At 42.1% G+C, this 17,300-nt stretch overlaps 1 protein-coding gene across 1 annotated transcript in view; it reads left to right on the forward strand.

Annotated features, from left to right (window-relative positions):
* The first annotated feature begins 1,137 nt into the window (after positions 1-1,137).
* Positions 1,138-17,300, forward strand: part of SPATA13 (spermatogenesis associated 13) — a 47,200-nt gene continuing 31,037 nt past the window's right edge. The window contains exons 1-2 of the mRNA XM_082059618.1: positions 1,138-1,412; positions 14,951-15,313. Of these exons, the coding sequence (XP_081915744.1) occupies positions 1,188-1,412; positions 14,951-15,313 (588 nt within the window). The 5' untranslated portion in view covers positions 1,138-1,187. The remainder of the gene's footprint in view (positions 1,413-14,950; positions 15,314-17,300) is intronic.

Raw genomic sequence — 17,300 nt, forward strand, 5'->3', positions numbered from 1 at the left:
GTTCCCTGGTGTTGATGGGCAACTCGTCCACGTGGAATGCTTTGTCTTCTATCAAAAAAATGGGATCTTTCAAGAAGTTGAAATCTTCAGTTCTCCAAGGAATTCAAACAAAGGAATGCTCAGACATTTTAAATGAGAACACTGTAGACAAACATGGTTCAAACGGGGAAGTGATGAGAGTTCAGACTAACAGGTATTCTTATTCAGGGCCTTTACATGATTTCCAGAACACAGTGGATGGTTTAGCTTCTGACTGCTCTGATGCAGAGGAGAGCGATGAGTCTTTTCTGAGGAATACTCATCGCTCACGCAGCATCCGGCGGGCTTATGGTGCTGGCCGCATAAACTTGCTAGACACGGATGAAGTTCAGAGTCATCACAACTGTACTAGGCCAACATCACCTGTCATTGCAGAGCCAAAGATCTGTGAAATTTTGGTGAAGGACCCTGAAAACAACAGGATCATTTATCGGAGAAGCAAAAGTTCAGATAATTTGAACTTTCTGAAAAAAAGCTCATTCAAACGGAAATCCACCTCAAACCTCACCGACCTCAAGGTTGGAAATGAAAAACAGATGCCAACAAGGACTGTGAGTGTTACTTCTGCTGACTCGGACAAGACCGGTGGGAACCCTGAGAGGAGATCCAAGCGATGGAAGAGCCCTATCAGGGCAAAAGATTTTGACCGAGTTTTGAAACTTGTCAGTAACGTTACAGATGTCGCATGGAAGAAGGATGCCCCTAAGAGCATGGCTCCTTCTCCCAGCAAGCAGTCCCAGAGAACAAGGTCAAACAGCAGACTGCACGATGACTACTCCCGCAGGGTTTCCAGCAGCACAGATCATGAAAGAAAGAGATGCACCTCCCCAGTGTCTAGTCCAGACTCTTCCTTGCCAGGAACACCTTGTCTGCAAAGCCCCACGGTTGCTCAGGATAAAGAGGCTGAGATGAATGTAGCTGTGGCTGAAGACAGAAGCCTCAGGACGTCATCGGGTATCCCAGACTCTGATAGCTTATCACCCACGCTGAATGACATTAGTCCATTTCCCAATGAAGTGTTTTATTCGGACTCAGATGAACCAAAAACTACCCAGCAGTTTACGTATGAAGCTGAAAACCCTCATGCTCCAGTCAGGCCGACTACTCCAAAGCCTCAAAGTCCCACTGCAGAGAAGGTGAAGTGCAATATGAATTTCCAGTTCCCAAACCATCACAGCACATTGTCACTGAGCTCATCGGAGAGTGAGGAGAGGGTTGAGGTACCGGGGATGAAGCTCGGCAGGAATCCTGTTTGCTTCCAGGACTCGGTGCAAACTGTGTACTACGATGATGGAAATGAAGATAGTGGCATAAGCAGCCACTCTCAGCTGAGCCTCAATTTAGCCTCTGGTGCTGAAGAGAAAAAGGAAGAGGTAAGAAAGAAAGCAAAATCCTTTAGAAGGTGTATATATATCTATCCGGTTTTGTCTTTATTAATGCAAAACAATGCAAACAATGCAAAATAACCTGAATGCTAATGGCTACTGCAGCTTGTTATTGCTAAAATATGCTGACAGCAATTATTTCCTTTAATATATTCTGTTTGGATGCTAACATCAAATTATTGTTTCTTTGTGCATTAATATCAAAGTTTTGGCAGCAAATCTATTTATGTACATTTTCAAGGGCAGCTTGTTGCCCCCTGCAGATATACCACCTTGTCATGTGGGCTTGTCAGATTTTACCAGCCTAGGCACGGTCTGGCTGTGTTTCCTTCCAAGCTGAAAGGTCTCTCAAGAGTCTGTATATTTTAAAGTAGTGTTGATTCAGTGTAAACCACTTTGCCTGTGGAAGCCTTGCAGAACATGGTAGTACTTGTAGACCAGTGTGGCATGAAAGATACAGTATAGAGGTTTAAGCATTCAGTTGTATCCGATGTTTTCACTATGCAATCATGGCCATGCTCAGGGTTAGTTTATTTGCCTGCAAATTTACATGCTGGGCTGAGTGTGTTGCTACTAATGTTTTGGTGAAGACACCAGTGTTTTACTGCACCTAATGCATGATTTCCTACTCCCAGGAGATGGGTACGTGTATTGCAGCACCTCTGAGGTAAGTTCACTTAATAACCCTGTGCCCTTACCTAAAGTACTGTGTGAGCTGGGACTAGAGCAGTTGCAATGACGTGTCAGTGTTGGTGAAGAGCTGTCAGACATATCCTGCACCTATCTGAAACAGTGTGGCTTCCCTCAGCCCCGGCAATGTACAGTAATGTGGTTTTGAGCTACTCGGGGTAAGGCAGCAAAAAATGGTTTGCTGCTCATTGGGCAAAATACACCGGGGCAAAAATCCCTCTGTATCTGTATGAATATGGAAACTATTTACAAAATAAAGCTGAGGTATCTTCTAAGCCACCTAAGTTGGACTGAAAGTATCTTACACCTTAGGTATGAGATAGACAAAGGCAATTGTTGCAGCTGCACAAATTTCAGCCTTACTTACAAAAAACTGCCGTTTTTTTGCCGACTGGCTGTAAATTGTTGCAGAGCTTATCAGTATTGTCCTTCTGCAGGAGAAAAGTGTGTGTGTTTACTGTAGTGCTTGCAGCTATGGTAGGACTGGAAAAATAAACCCAATATGTATAAATGTTGGGGCTCTGAGATTATTCCTGTTGTGGATTCCCAGATTTGCCACAGCCATCTGACTTTTCCAAAGTTCTCACTTAAGATCGTGCTTTCCCACTGCAGAAGAGGTGTGAGCCCTAGTGTGGACATGCATCAGTTGTATTTCTCAGGAATAAAATGAGAAGTAAAATTAATGCTGCTGATCTACCATCTAGTGGTGATCTGTGATCACAACCCAAGAGAAATTCAGCTTGTCCCTCCCCTTAGCTCCTGACAGACCAGCATAGTTTTTAAACGAATGTGTATATCGGGTGGATAAAAGTTACCACAGTTTTAATTTTAACACCACATCCTGTTATTATCCATCATGGAATTTAAACTTTCTCTTTATATTATAACATATTTCAGGTTGGTTGTGAGTGCCTTTTAGTGCTTGCTTCAGTTGTGTACACAGAGCATGTGCACTGCTGGCAGCTCTGGGTCTGTGCAGTGCGCAGGCAGCAGGTGTGGGATGGAGCCCTGCAGGAGATGAAGGAAGTGGTGGCCAGGGGATGGACCCTTGGCTGCTGGGGCAGCAGTGAGGTCCTGTAGCCCCCTCACTGCTGTGAGTGCTGCCTTGAGCCCTCTGGGAATGGCAAGACAACTGTGCCCATCCACATGGTGCAGCTGCATCCAGACCTCTCTTCTGATCCAAAAATCAACATTTTTGAAGGTGGTAGCTGTGGATTGGAAGCAGGAGCTGTGCAGGACAGGGTTTGCTACTGTCTTACTATGCAAGGAATGTAAACTCTGTCTCTGCTTTTTTCCACGCCTGCTCCTCATCCCATACAGAACCCTAAAGCTGTGGCACTCAGGGTGACTACAAACCAGGGAGAGTGGTGTGGTTTCTCCCTGACATTTCTTTGAAGGCTTTCATTGCTCATTTTCTCCTCCTTTACAGCATGCTTCCCTCAGCATGGAGCTAGCTTGGTACCAAAGATATTGTCTCTTTATGCCAGGTTATTTTTTAATTGGAGTTTATTCAGCCGGCAGGCACTTTTATGAATGCTGCATACTCACACAATGAGGTCATTGGGGTTTGAACTTTTGACTACAATTCACTTTTAACTCTACCTTACACCTCCATGTTACAGAACTGTACCCACCCAGAAAATTTTTCCTGTGACAGTCAGGTTCATTCTCAACAATTATTTCATATGTAATCCTGAGCAGTGTAAATCCTGAATATTTAAGGCTTTGAACCTTAAATACATTGTGTTGATGGACAAAGCTGCACAGTTTCCATGTTTCATGCATTTTCGTTCTATATGGATTTCACATAAAAGCCAGTATGTATTCCAGTACAACCACTAAAATCTCTGTGGCTTGGAGACATATTTCAGTACAAAGCTTACAAGGCACTAAGTGGTCAGGCTCAAACGTGTTCTCCTTCAAGGGGTGGCTGCTGTAGTTGGAAGAAAAGCTAGTTTATTCCCTTACCCACTCATCTAGTAGATTAGTCAGCAAATTAGGTCTGTGGAACTTGTTAATCTCTATATTTTCCCAAACGTGGAAACTAAATGTTTCTACCCTGCATTTACCCAACACTGTAAAGCTGATTTTGCAGTATTCACACAAGGGCATCTATCCATTTACCTGAACTGATGTTTTGGAGGATTTTTTTCCTGTCTGATTCAGGCTTGAGATCCTGTCACTTCTGTCACTTTGTTGGTTTCACCAAAATGCAAGGTTTAGACTGAAGCAGGGGAGGTGTTTGGCCTCCTCAGTTGTTGCCATAGGCTGCTTCCCGGGAAGAGCTAATTGGGTGCAGCCCGGATCCCTGCTGCAGCACTTCTGAAGCTGCAGAGGGGTGAGTCACCCTAACTCATCTGTGACAGCCCTTGCTTTCCCAGTCTGCTTTGTGCTCCTGTCGCTTACATTCAGTATGTTGCTTTTAAATAGCATCAAGAGATGATTAAGTACAAGTTTTTATTTGGACTGTTTTGCGTAGTCTTTACTGTCCTGAAAAAGAGCCGCATGTCACTGTAAATAATAAAAACTTAAACTCTTTGCTTTGGACTGGCCTGTGTCAGTCACTAAGGCTACATAAACAAGCACTGTTCTGAATTTGTTACAAAATAAGACAAATCAAGTTATTTGACATTTCCCCTAGTCTTTCACAGGCTCTTAAAGCACCTGCTATTTAAGTTGCCATGCTGGCATCTGGCTTCACAGTACACCAGACTTTTTATTACTTTATGACTGTAAGTGAAAGATAAATTACAGTGAAGAGGTAACTCTGCTGTAATGAGGGCTGAGTCACATTTTGTGTGCAAACTGTGTTTTAGGTGCTCTAAGACCTGTCTGTTGTCTTATTTATGTTCATGCCATGCAAAAGTCAGTGTTCCAAATTAATCCACATCATGCAGACCTCCAGCACACAGCTGCTGGCAGGGCTGAGCTGGTCTGTCCCGTACAGGTCACTGGGCTCTGAATATTGAGCACGGGTGGCTTAACTTGAGGACAGCTTATGGAGGAGAAGAGGAAAAAGAAGAGCTGCATGGGTGAGAATATGCAGAGGATTCAGCCTTGTCGTTACTGTTCATCCTCCCCATTTCGTGTTTCAGAGTGTCCTCACAGGGAAGGAGCAAGGGCTGGTGGTTGGATGTGGTCATGTTCAGTACCCACAAGGAGCATGGAGCATCCAGGAGCTGAGGATGGGCCTCCTTGGCACCTACCACAAGGTCCTGAGTGCTGTGGGGCTGGGCATGAGCACCCCTGCTGGGAGCTAGCTGGTTTCAACTCTCTGGACTCTTTTTGGGCTTATTCACCTGTGGTTCATCCACAGGCAATTAAGAGTGTAGCTTAATCAGCTTAATCTGTATAACTGAAAATGTACTAAACTGTGAAGGATAATTAGGCAAAGTAAATAAGGGGGGAACTTCTTAAACTAGATTTAGTCTTGTGGGGCTTGTAACTAGAAGCAAGGGCTCACCACTCTGGTGGCACTCTGGTCCTGCTGGCTACAGACCCTGAGGACAGAGCAGCAGAGCACTGGAACAGGCTCTCAGAGCATCTCTGATGGCAAACTGAGGTTTCAATTAGACTAAACAACATTAGATTTTCACTAAACTGCCTGAACTGTCCTGCACAAGTCAGGATACCTCACACAATGTCTTCACAGTTGCTCAAAGAGTGAATTCCAGGAGCACTTGCCCAGAGCTAAACCAGAAACCACTGTGCATTGCTACAAACTCAAGCTGCAGAACTGATCACTGAAATTATGCAGAATGGAGTCCTCAAAAGACACAAATATTTTCCTGTTGCAGCACAAACTCTTCCTACTTGCTGCAGCAGAGGTGTCAGCCATTCAGTACAGCCTGTAATCTTTTATTGCTGTATCCTCTACTAGGAGGAAGAAAAACAAGGCAGTGGTGACAGTAAACCAAATTCTGTGTCAGGTTAAATTTTAGACTGAGTAATTCTGCAGTTCTGAATAAAATTTGCCGTTCCTGAAAACCAGGGTTATTGTCATCCCTGTGAAAGGGTTTGTGGATGCTGAAAGGGGGAGCTTGAAGGGACTCCACTGCAGTTCACAAGCTGTGCTCTATCCTTACTGCATTCATGCTCCTCTGCTTTTCTGGAGTGTCAGATGTCTGCTCTGTCTCTCCTCTGACACCTCAGAGGCACTTCTCACCCTGGGATCAGGAGTAATAGTACCCTAGAGAGTGGAACAGCACTTTCTGGCCATGTCATTTGCTTTTTATATCGAGCATGGTGTTGAGTTGTCAGTGCTGAAAATCCGTCTCGATGCTAGCAGGTTGTGACGTCCAAATTGAGCAGAGGCAGCTGCAGAGTTTCCTTTCAGCTGCCTGCGTTTCCCCTTTCTGGCATCTGGAGGCTGCTGTGCTGCTCGTGGTAGTGGATGCTGAGCAGGATGCTGGGTGGGATGTTGGGCGGGATGCTGCAGCAGGCCAGCCCAGCACTGGGGTAGACTGAGCACAGTGACCTTGGCTCTTCCTATTCCCAAGCTCAACCACTGCAGCCTCACTCTTACTCCATGTGCTAGGAAGTAATGATTTGCAGATGTAGAGTTGTGCAAGCGTGGGCTGGAGTTTGTGACTGCTGCTGGGACCTGCTGATGGCTGGGCTTGGGCAGGGATGATGAGGCTTTCCTCAGAAAGGGCGGAGAGAAGGAAGAGCCAGAGGACCTCTGCTGGGAGAGACACTGAAGAGACACAAAGGCCTATGGCTTTTTATGTTTTTGCTTTGCTAGCATAAAGTTCCACTTCCAACCTGTGGTTGTCATCCGGCTTTTGAGGTTCTCCAGTGGATATTACAAAGCCTGGAAAAAGTTTCTTGTTTTGATAAATAAAAGGAAAATTGATTTTTTTCCTAGACTTGTTACTTGATCTAAGGTGTTCTGAGTTGATTTAGAAATTACTTAGGGATTTATTTAGGGATGATTAATGCCTATACATCTTCTAAAAAGAGGTAGAGGGTTTGAGTACTCCTTTACTATATGCTACATGCTTGCTGTTCCAGTTGAGATACTGAAGTAAAAAAGGGACAGGGTTGGAGCATCACCCAGCCATTCCCAAGTATCAGTCACCAGAAAACTAGTGGAAACAGTTTTCTGATTTTAGCACACTTGCAATTTTATATGACTGATGAGATTATTCCTGCAAAGCAAATACATTTTCCGCAGACTCCCCTATGCCAGTCGGAAATGTTAGCTGATTTGGTTTTGGAAATAGTTTGGAAGAGAGGACGAAGGAAATCCTTGAGGCTGAAGAGCAGATTTGAGAATCATGAGATCCGCCTGTCATTTCCAGTTCAACCCTGTACTTCCTCTGTGATTTACATGACTTAACTGTTTTATGTCTGCTCCTTATCTGCGAAACATGGATATTACGAAGGTGAACTTGCTAATCTTGGTAAGGCTTGTTGCTGAGAGGGAAAACATTATGCTTGTTGATTACGATAAGCACGTTTCAAGGATCAGGTTAAATGAAGCAAACCTGAATAAAAAATGGCTTAGAAATACATGGCCAAATTTTGTTTGTGGTTGTATCTATAACGCCTGATCTTTTAATGCAGTTTTATAGGTCTGTTTGTTAGTTAAAACACTACAATTGCTTTGGTGTCAACCAATCCCAAGAGTAGAATTATATTCTTTTTTCCACTTTGTAAAACTTTAAAAATTAGTGTTTTACCACAGTAGTTATTGTTGCTAATGGGGATTGATTTTACTATATTACCAGGCACAGTAATGTAATTTTCTTTTATTACAAAACAGTTTTTCCTATATTCATTGTAGGAGCTCATATAGTATAGTGCAGTGGTATTCCTTTAGGGGTCCACCTTTGACGCAGTGCTCTGCAAATTTTTAAGCTGTGGGTCTGCCAGATTTTGGGTGGGGGGAAAGAAAAGCAGATTATCTTGCTATAATGTTTATAACTTCAAAGCACCTAAAACTTACATTAATTTTTGAATATGGTTGTATTATTTTGATTTCTTCTGCTTTGCTTATTTGTATAGTTGTAAATGCGTATGTTCTTGAAGGTTTTATTTTGCAGTTGTTCACAGATTGTATTCTCCTGTCTTGCAGACCACTGGTCAAACAGCACTGCGCATGCTTGGGATAGATAATCAATGCATTCATTTGGGATCTTCTCAAAGGCAAATTAAAAAGAAAAGGTGCTAGTAGCAGAGGAGGCAGAGGGATGTAGAGAAAAAGAATATAGTGCAATTTGCACCTAATTAGAAAGGAATAGGTGAAAATTTCCTTCCTGTAAGTGAACCGGACTAGTTTAATAATTCTGATAGAGGATGCAAACACGGACTGAATTGGTGCTACAATAAAAGCAATTATTTCCACAGTTACTATTGCTGTGATGGTATCACTGTTGCAAACTGTCAGCCTGATGGATCAACAGGGAATCTCTAGGCCCTCATAAGACTTCAGGATCTTTTTATAAAATCTGGAAGGCAAGCAATACATATATTTTCTCTGGGAGGCTGTATTGTATCTGGAGTCTCATAATCTCTGTGTCTATCACAACAGCTTGCAAATAAAAATATTGATTATGTCCATGAAACATAAAACAAGCTTTTGACTTCAGTTAGTAGTGATGATAAATGAACTTCAACTAATGCTCCCCTACTTCTGTTTAGCAACAAGAAAAAGTGCAAAGGTTAGCTTTTATCATGTACCTGGGTGGGGACATGTCATTTGGACTTTTAATCTGTTAAGTGAAGGTGATAAAATAATTTATGATCACTAGGTCATGATTACTTGCTCTTTTATATTTTTACTACCTTACATGAATTGAAAAATCAATTCTAATATTACTACTGAGTTCCTAGCATTTGGCAGTTAATGTCAACTATTAAATAGTCACTAGTTGTAATACTCGCATAAAAATGTCATTGCTAGCATAAGAAGTTTGTACATTTTTTATATAGACTCCTAAACATACACAGAAATGCGTACGCATGTGATCAAAGTACAGAGCTACCTACACAACATAGGGCAAATACCAGGATTTTTCCCTGTAAGTATTTCAGTTTCCTCTTTTAAGCCTTGTAATTTAGAGAAGAACAATTGATTATCCATCACAAGTTTTCACTGAAAGTATGTAGTAATTGTGTTTTGAAACTTCTCAGCCTACTCGGGTTTTCTTTGTCATTTATTCTCAGGCAGAATGATTTTTTTCATTTATCACACCTTTTTATAAATTATATTTGGAAGTGAATATGCATTTCTTGTGAAGACATTAGCAGGAGGTTGGACTCAATGATCCTTATGAGTCCCTTCCAACTTGAGATGTTCTATGATTCAATTATTAGATTTTTTATTATCTTCTTCCTCTGGATTAGAAAAAGGCAGCTGTAGTTAGCAAGGCTGCATTTCAGCCAGGCAGCTCAAAAATACAGAGATACCAAAACAAGAAGCAATGCAACTTACCATGAAGCTAAGAAAAAAAATAAAAGGCAAAAGAGGGCCAGTTGTTCTAGTGAAAAACAGCTATAAAATACTCTTGAGCAGCATTTCCCTGGGGGTTTGTGTGCAGCAGGAGGAGCAGCAAGAGCCTGTCGGGTGGGCCTGTGGCACAGCGCCGCGGGAAGGGAGGATGACGCTCTTTCCCCTGGAGAGCAGCAAACCTGAGGGTCCTTATCTAAGAGGCACCTACCTGTGACTTCCCAGCAGATTGCCACGTAGGGCTGTGAAATCCAAACATTAATAGGTACTCTGCAGGTCACAGGTGTTTGACTTTAAATGAAAATCAGCTTTTTGAAGTAGGACTTTGAATAAGCTTGAAGAGCGTCTAACAGGCATGGCCTAGAGAAAAAGACACCCTGCAGCCTTTCCTGTGTGGCAAGAGAAAAAACTTGCTGGAGATTTAAGTGTCCCCTGCCATACTTGTCTATAAGTACATGTTAGGAAGCATTAATTGTATCCGTGCATTTATAACATAAAAGTAACATTTACAAAATCCAGATAGGTAATGGTAGGGGTAGAAATGCAGATTAATGGGCAAGGAGCATCAATAATCTACACAGGCATTAGCCTACGTATAAAGCTGTGATTTTATTTTCATTAGGGAGTTTATTGGCATAACTACATTAACAAAAACTTACCCAGGGATTGTTTTTTCTTTGCCAGCATGATGGCAATAGTATGTGAGCCCTTGCAAGCTCACAACAGCAGCAAGCTGACCAGCAGCAGGTTGTGTTGGGTCAGACCTACAGTCTAGGCTTCTTCTGCAGTGGAGCATGTGGTCAGGTATAGGATGAAGTGTTATTCATGGTTGGTATAAATGTGCCAGCAAAAGTCCTGCCATGCAATTTCAGGTACTGGCAAATTTTGCCATTTCACTGATAAAAGTTGCATCCATATAAGTGACTCTTTATCAGTACTGTACAGATCAGATCTCATGCTCCATGGGTAGTGCTCCCTCTGAAGACAATTTTGGGTGTTGAATTTATCAAATACACACCATAGCCTGAGTTATAGTTGCAGAACCTGGCTCTCACCTGGCTCTAAAGACTAAGCTAAGATTTCACTGGTTAAACACCCGGTGCTGATGTTGCTTACATTGGTATTAATCAGTAACAGCGAATGCTGACAGCAGTCATGCGCCACTAAATTGTACCAATGCCAAGTCAGGATCAGTGAGATCATGATTAAGTCCTTCAAGCTGTTGTGCCTGGATTGGGAAATCAGCGTGGGCCCAGGAAAAGGAGAGATTTGGTCTGTCCGGGCTCAGACTCCGCGGTGGAGTTGGCTACTAGGGAGTAGGCTGGGAAATCACCCACTGTAGCCAGGTCAGTGTGGTCAGGGGGCCCTGGGAAGCACACCCCAAACAGCACATCTGGAAGTGGCACCTAGAGCTGAGCCGAGTTACCTAAAAATAACTGTCAAGTGCAGTGAGGGGCAGGTATCCAAGACAGCTGTGCGTGGCTGGAAAGCACCTTGCAGGGAAGCAGCACCTTGCTGGAGGAGGAGATGGTGACCAAGCAGGGTTCCCCACAGCATTGGGGAACATGGCTATAGTGCCATCTTACATCTATCTGCAATTGGTTTGACACCTGATTCCTGCCCACAGTGCTGCCTGGCTGGCCTGCTCTGTAGGCTTGGCTGCTGCTCCTGTTTGGGGGCTCAGCTCAGTTACCTGAACATAAGCACCAAGCGCTGCTGGAGGTGCCCTGGCTGGTTCCCCCTCATCTCTAGGGGCTGCCCCTGGATGGCCCACACCTCCCATAGGTCCTGTGTCAAGGTCACAGAATGCATGGTACATGGAGCTATTCTAGATCCTTTAGGACATTTGAAATGGCCCCAAGTGCCAGTGTTCAGGCAACAAAATCTCAGCCCAGATTTCTACAGGCTGCGGTGACAGCTTTAACATCTGGCTAACACGCGAACATACCATTGCAGACATCAAAACTGAGATGTGGGAGTCTGGACCCAAATCCCACCCTAAGAGCGAGATATTACATGGGAACAATAGCAAATAAAAGTGTAGCCTGGATCAAAGTAAATATTCATTTTAAACAGTTGTATTTGCAGATAGCTATTGTCAGGAAAAAAAGGAAAACGATTGAAATATAATGATTTAACTAATATGCTGTCATAGGAATTTAGCTGTCCAGATAAAACGAATTCATTTGCATCAGTATAAATAAATAGATGTGTTTGTGTTTGCAGTCTCAGAAGAAACCTAACTGAGAATGCAACCTAAAAGATAAGACGAATAATCTTGATTGCACAGGATTGGTGATCCTGTGCTGTTGCTAGATTAGCAGGTGTGAATTTCAGAAAATGCAATGGGGATTCAGCTTAGACCTTTATTTCTCAGAAATACTGACGTTCCTTGCAATTTTTGACCAACACTTACAATACGTGACTCAGTGCATGACATTTTGATTTTCATCCTATATGCAGTGCCATGTATATCTCTGCTCATGTCTACAGATGTTACCAATAATAATTATATAAACCTGATTTTATGTATAAAGGATTAAATCAAGAGAAGGTCATTTGAGGTGAGTGTTGCTGCACCAGTATAAAGCCAGTGATAGGTGGAACAAAATTTTTTCCTCAGAACGTTTTCATTGGTGTCAAGAATCACACTTATGCTTAAGGGACTGCAATACTGGAGCCTATGAGTTGTGTGCTGGATATTTTATTTCTAGTAGTAAGTGGTCACCTGATCAGGTCTCGCTTGGATAGGTCACTTAGAGGAATGTGAGGTTATCAGTCTGGTTTCCTCTGATTTTTGCTATGAGAGGATTACATTTTCTGTTTTATTAGTATTCTTCAATGCAGTTTATAGGTCTAAGCCTAAAAATACACGTCCTTCAGCATTGTTTATTGCACAGCAGAGATTAATCTCATTGTCATTGGGGTCAGTCACTACTTGTAGGTGGAGTGCTGCAGGAGAGCAGTCCTCTCTTTGCAAATGTTATTGCTCAAGATAAGGGTGGAAAAAGCAGATTAGGAGACAACACGTGACGTGTCCTTCCCTCAGTCTAAAAGTACAGGATCATGGGATGAACTTTGCCTGACTGGTTATGCAGAGAGCGTGCTCACGTTAGTAGCTCTTACAGACAAGATTTTGCAAAACAAAAACATAAAATGACCCTTGTGAGCTCCTTTCTCAGCCACTGCATATGTGGAGACCCTTTACCTGTGTCTGATTCTGAGGTAAGAACCTTATTTAACTTGTGATTTTGCTCTGCTGACCTCGGAGGGGCTGGTTTAAGAGGCAGGTTTGCTGAAGCTGTGTTGGCGCACCAGCCAGGGCGTCACTCTTGAATTATTTCCTCTTACTATTAAAATGGCTGAATCTGCAGAGAAGCTGAAGCATGCTTGAGTGACAGGTGTGATGCCATAGAAATCAAAATTTATGCAAGTGTTCTATTTAGAATGAATTTCATGCTGTAAGTGAAATAATTGAATGTAGAGCAATGTGTGACATTGATAATTTTTTTGCAGTAATCATGTTAAAATGCTGACTATTTAATAAGTCTGCCCACTAGTGGTTTCGTACAGTGAAGCTGTCTTTCAGATAAAAACCAAAATCTGCCTACTCTATCAGGTGACCTTCTAAAAAAGGCTCATCGAAGTTTTACTGATCTGGTTGCAAATGGTAGGTGGAGAAGAAGGTGACAGAAGAGAAGTCCTCTTTCACTGTCATAATTGTAAAACACTAGTTCTAGGCTGCATGGTTGCTCCAAATATGCAATACCTGAAATGTCTTTGTCTGGTCTGAAACAGATAAACAAAATGTAGCCAGAAACAGAAAAAATGATGCTTCTCTTTACTGGAAAGCTTATTACCTTTGAACATTCTCAGAAATGCACTTGGGTAGTCTAAAGTTATCCTAATAAAGAAGTAGACTGATTCTTTTACAAAAGGTCAGAATTTGTTTATAATTTGTATGAGAACTTGGGACAGTGTTCACTTGCTCAGCAGTGCTTTGGAGTTTGTCATTCACTCCAGGCGTTAGTGCGAGCTGCCACCCAGCCCAGAAACACTTGTCTTCCTCTCTCTGTTTCTTTTCTGTTCTTTATAGAAGAGCCAGGACAATCGAAGGAAATGCTGAGAATTTGGAAATTTGAGGGAAAGGTGATAATAAATTTTTATGTGCAGCATTTTTTCTCAAAATAAAAACTGCAGGGGTTTTGCTAGAGAAGTTTACAGCAGTATTACTTCAAATACATTTAAATCCTTAAAAATGTTCCTTCTAACAAGTATTTTATTTGAAGTTATTTTATTTCCAAAATTGCAGTACCAGTACACTGATGACACCTGTAGGTATTAACCTCTGTGAGCCAGATATGCTGTTAAATAGGAACAACATGCTCATTTTCCAAGCTTCTTCTCAAAAAACATCAGTTTTTCCTGTATTTGTGCTGTAACGTGTCTCTGGTCCTACTCCAAACGACTATAACCTCCCTGAGCATATAGAAAATTAGCTTCTCCCTTCCCAAGTGGATGAGCTCGCTCAGCCAATTCACATGTGGCTGCACAACCTCTGGATCTGACCCAAGTGAGAGTGGGAGTGAGCACACGGAGGCAACGGCGCTGCCCACTTTAGTATCGGCTCACGGTTACCTGGGATCAGTGAGCAGTCAGACTGCAGCCTTACTGTTTGTTTTCATCACTGGGTAGAAGTAAAGCAGAGGAATATCACAGAATCATAGAACAGCTTAGGTTAGAATGGATCTTTGAAGATCATCTAGTCCAACTCCCCTGCCATGGGCAGGGACATCTTCAACTAGATCAGGTTGCTCAAAGCCTCATCAAGCCTGACCTTGAACACTTCCAGGGATGGGACAGCCACAGCTTTCTGTTCCAGTGTCTCACGACCCTCATTGTAAAGAATTTCTTCCTTATATCCAATCTAAATCTACCCTCTTACAGTTTGAAACCATTGTTGCGTGTACTGTCGCTGCAGGCTTTGGTGAAAAGTCAAGACCTAAAGAGTGCTGGTGGAATTTCTTTCAGTGGTGTTAGATGTAGCATCCTACTTGTGCATGGGAACAAGTGCTGTGAGTGCCAGAGCTGTCTTTTCAAGACATTGTCCTGTGAATTCAGTGTTTATGATAGGTCTTGTCTGTACTGGTGAGGTAATAGGTAAGGTTTTAGTGTTATTAGTCACGTTTGCCTAAGAGGTGCTGCTAGTTGGGTGTTAACCTTACCACGCACTCAGTTCTTCCTGAACCGTCAGTTGCATTTGTTGTATTTATGGTAATGCTTTCTTTTTAGCAATGTTAAGTTGATCTGCCATATGAAAAACTCTCAAATTAATTGTATCAGAAAATTCTGTGGCTTATTTGACTTGTTCACATTTAAAAAGGTTGTTTCTGATGACCACTGGAAGAAGTCCCCATGCCAGGATGAAGAGAAGACAGACACACAAAGGGTCGCACCCAGGAGATGGGGCTCTGGAAAAAGATCTCGGCCCAGACCTCTCTCAGACTATGGCCAAATGTCGATCAGAAGTCTCTCTATACCAGAAGATACAGTTGCGTTGGAGTCTCAGAAGACAGACTGCACAGATGGAGAAAATCATCCAGTACTGGCTTCCGTCGGGTCTGCGATCCAAAGCAATACAGTAGGCTACCACAGAGGGCGAAAAAGAAGACCCATCTCTGTAATAGGTGGGGTCAATTTCTATGGCAGCGGTCCAGCAGAAGAGATAGAAGGTCTGCTGACACAAGTAAGATAAGAGATGTGCTCTCTGCAAACCGCAAAAGACCCTTTCACTTCCTTGTCTCTATCTTCAGCCTAGAAAATAGAACGAATGCTTCCTTCTCTTCCTTCCCTTTTGTCAAGCTGACATCATGTACTTACAATTCTGCTTTCCTGGTCACTAATTACTTTGTCTTGTTAAAAACAAAACAGCATGGAATAAAACTGATAATCTTTTCCATATTGTAAATTAACCTTATTTTTTATTGGAATGGCTGTTATGTCGCATGTTGGTGTATATGAGCTGATTTGTGTGTAATACAGCTGTGTGGTTAGTCACCTTACAGGGTGTAGGGCCTGAGGAACAGACAAATACAAACAATAGGATAGTAAAACATTTTTTATTCATCATTTCAAATTATCCAAAAGCAGGCCTGTTCAAAATCTGTGGCATGAGCTGTGCTGTTCAAAATCTTTGTATTGGCATAGCACTGATACTTAATAAGGAAGTAGCTTTAGAAACTTGGTAATAAATGAAGGAATTATTGAAATAAAGAGTCTAAGAAAATGGTGAATATGGAAAAAAAGCCTGTAAGAAAATAGCAAGTGAAATAAAAAAACTTCAGAAACATAAAACCAGCTCCTTTTTCTGTGCAGGTAGTCCTGAGCAGGTACAGTGGTACTGTTCTGATGGTGGCCCCATCTTGTAGTTGGTTACAGAGCTTCAGCCTCATGGGCTTTTGTAGTACTGCACTGAGCAGGTGTTTTCCACTCTCCAGAAAAGCTGGAGGACTCCTATGTAAAGCAATTGTCAAGCTGATAAAGCAACAGAAAAAAGGAAAAACAAACAACAAACAAAAACAACAAAAGAAAGAAGTAGCATTTACATCCTCAAAAAATGTATTCCCAGTGGTTATTAATGAAATTTGAATCCTCTTAATCTTTCTCATGCCACTCGGTCTCTTGCTGGGAAGTTCAATGCAGTGTCATTTATGGGTGCAGTACTCCCCCAACTGAAATAAAATGCAGAAACAATGGCAGGATTTTAAGTCTCCCGTGAAAAGCAATTTTTAGCATGAACATTGTTATTGCATATTGCACATTTTTTCTTTATAATTCCCCGATGAAAAAATGGATCCTGAAGTCTGTAGCAGCAAAACTCCAACTGAAGCCAATAAGTGTTTTCCCCAGGCAAAGGCAGTAATTTCAAACCTCATATAATTGGGATATTTTAAAAATAATCTTATCACTACTTAGCTTGGAGGACAAAAAGAAAAGAGTTATTGTTAAAAATTCTAGGCCATCTTCCTCTAATAGATGTATTTCAAGTGATACTGAATATCAGCAACCCAAATAATCCTTGGTGTACCGTGGAAGTTATTGAACGCTCTCCAAGCTCTTCATTTACTGCTGAAGACAAATTGATCTCTCCAAAACCTTGCTCACATCAGGTTATTAATGAAGGAATATGCATCAAGGCAGCCGTTTGAGTTAACTCTTTCTATGCTCTGATGCTGCTGCGAGGGCTGGCTTGGGTTAAAAGAGCACAGTGCCAGATCACTGTCAAGACCAAAACTGTGGAGCGTTCCCAAGTGGGGCACGTTTCTAACCCAAATGATGGCCTTCCTGGGCCTGCCACTGAGTAACAACAGCACATCCTTGCCTGTCCAGGGAAGGGATCTGGACTGAAGACCTACACGAAAATTTTAATTGCCCATAAATAAATAGCTTTATTGCTATATGCTGTTTGCATATAGTAACTGACATTACTTCTATTAGCTATTTGATGCAATATAGCTGACTTACTTTTTGTGTTGTTATTCAGTGGTAGGATCCTGACTTATTGCTAAAACACTGAAGAAATGGGGTTTAAAGGTGAGGTTGTAGTTAAATCATATTCAACATGCATAGAAGTTTTTGGCAGTCATATTAGAAGGTAAATTAGTAGCTGGAATGTAAAAAAGGACTAATGAAGCAGGAATACATGTGCTAGAAGTATTTTATGAGGGGCTTTC

Source organism: Streptopelia decaocto, assembly GCF_964273445.1.
Source record: "Streptopelia decaocto genome assembly, chromosome: 1".
NCBI lineage: Eukaryota > Metazoa > Chordata > Aves > Columbiformes > Columbidae > Streptopelia > Streptopelia decaocto.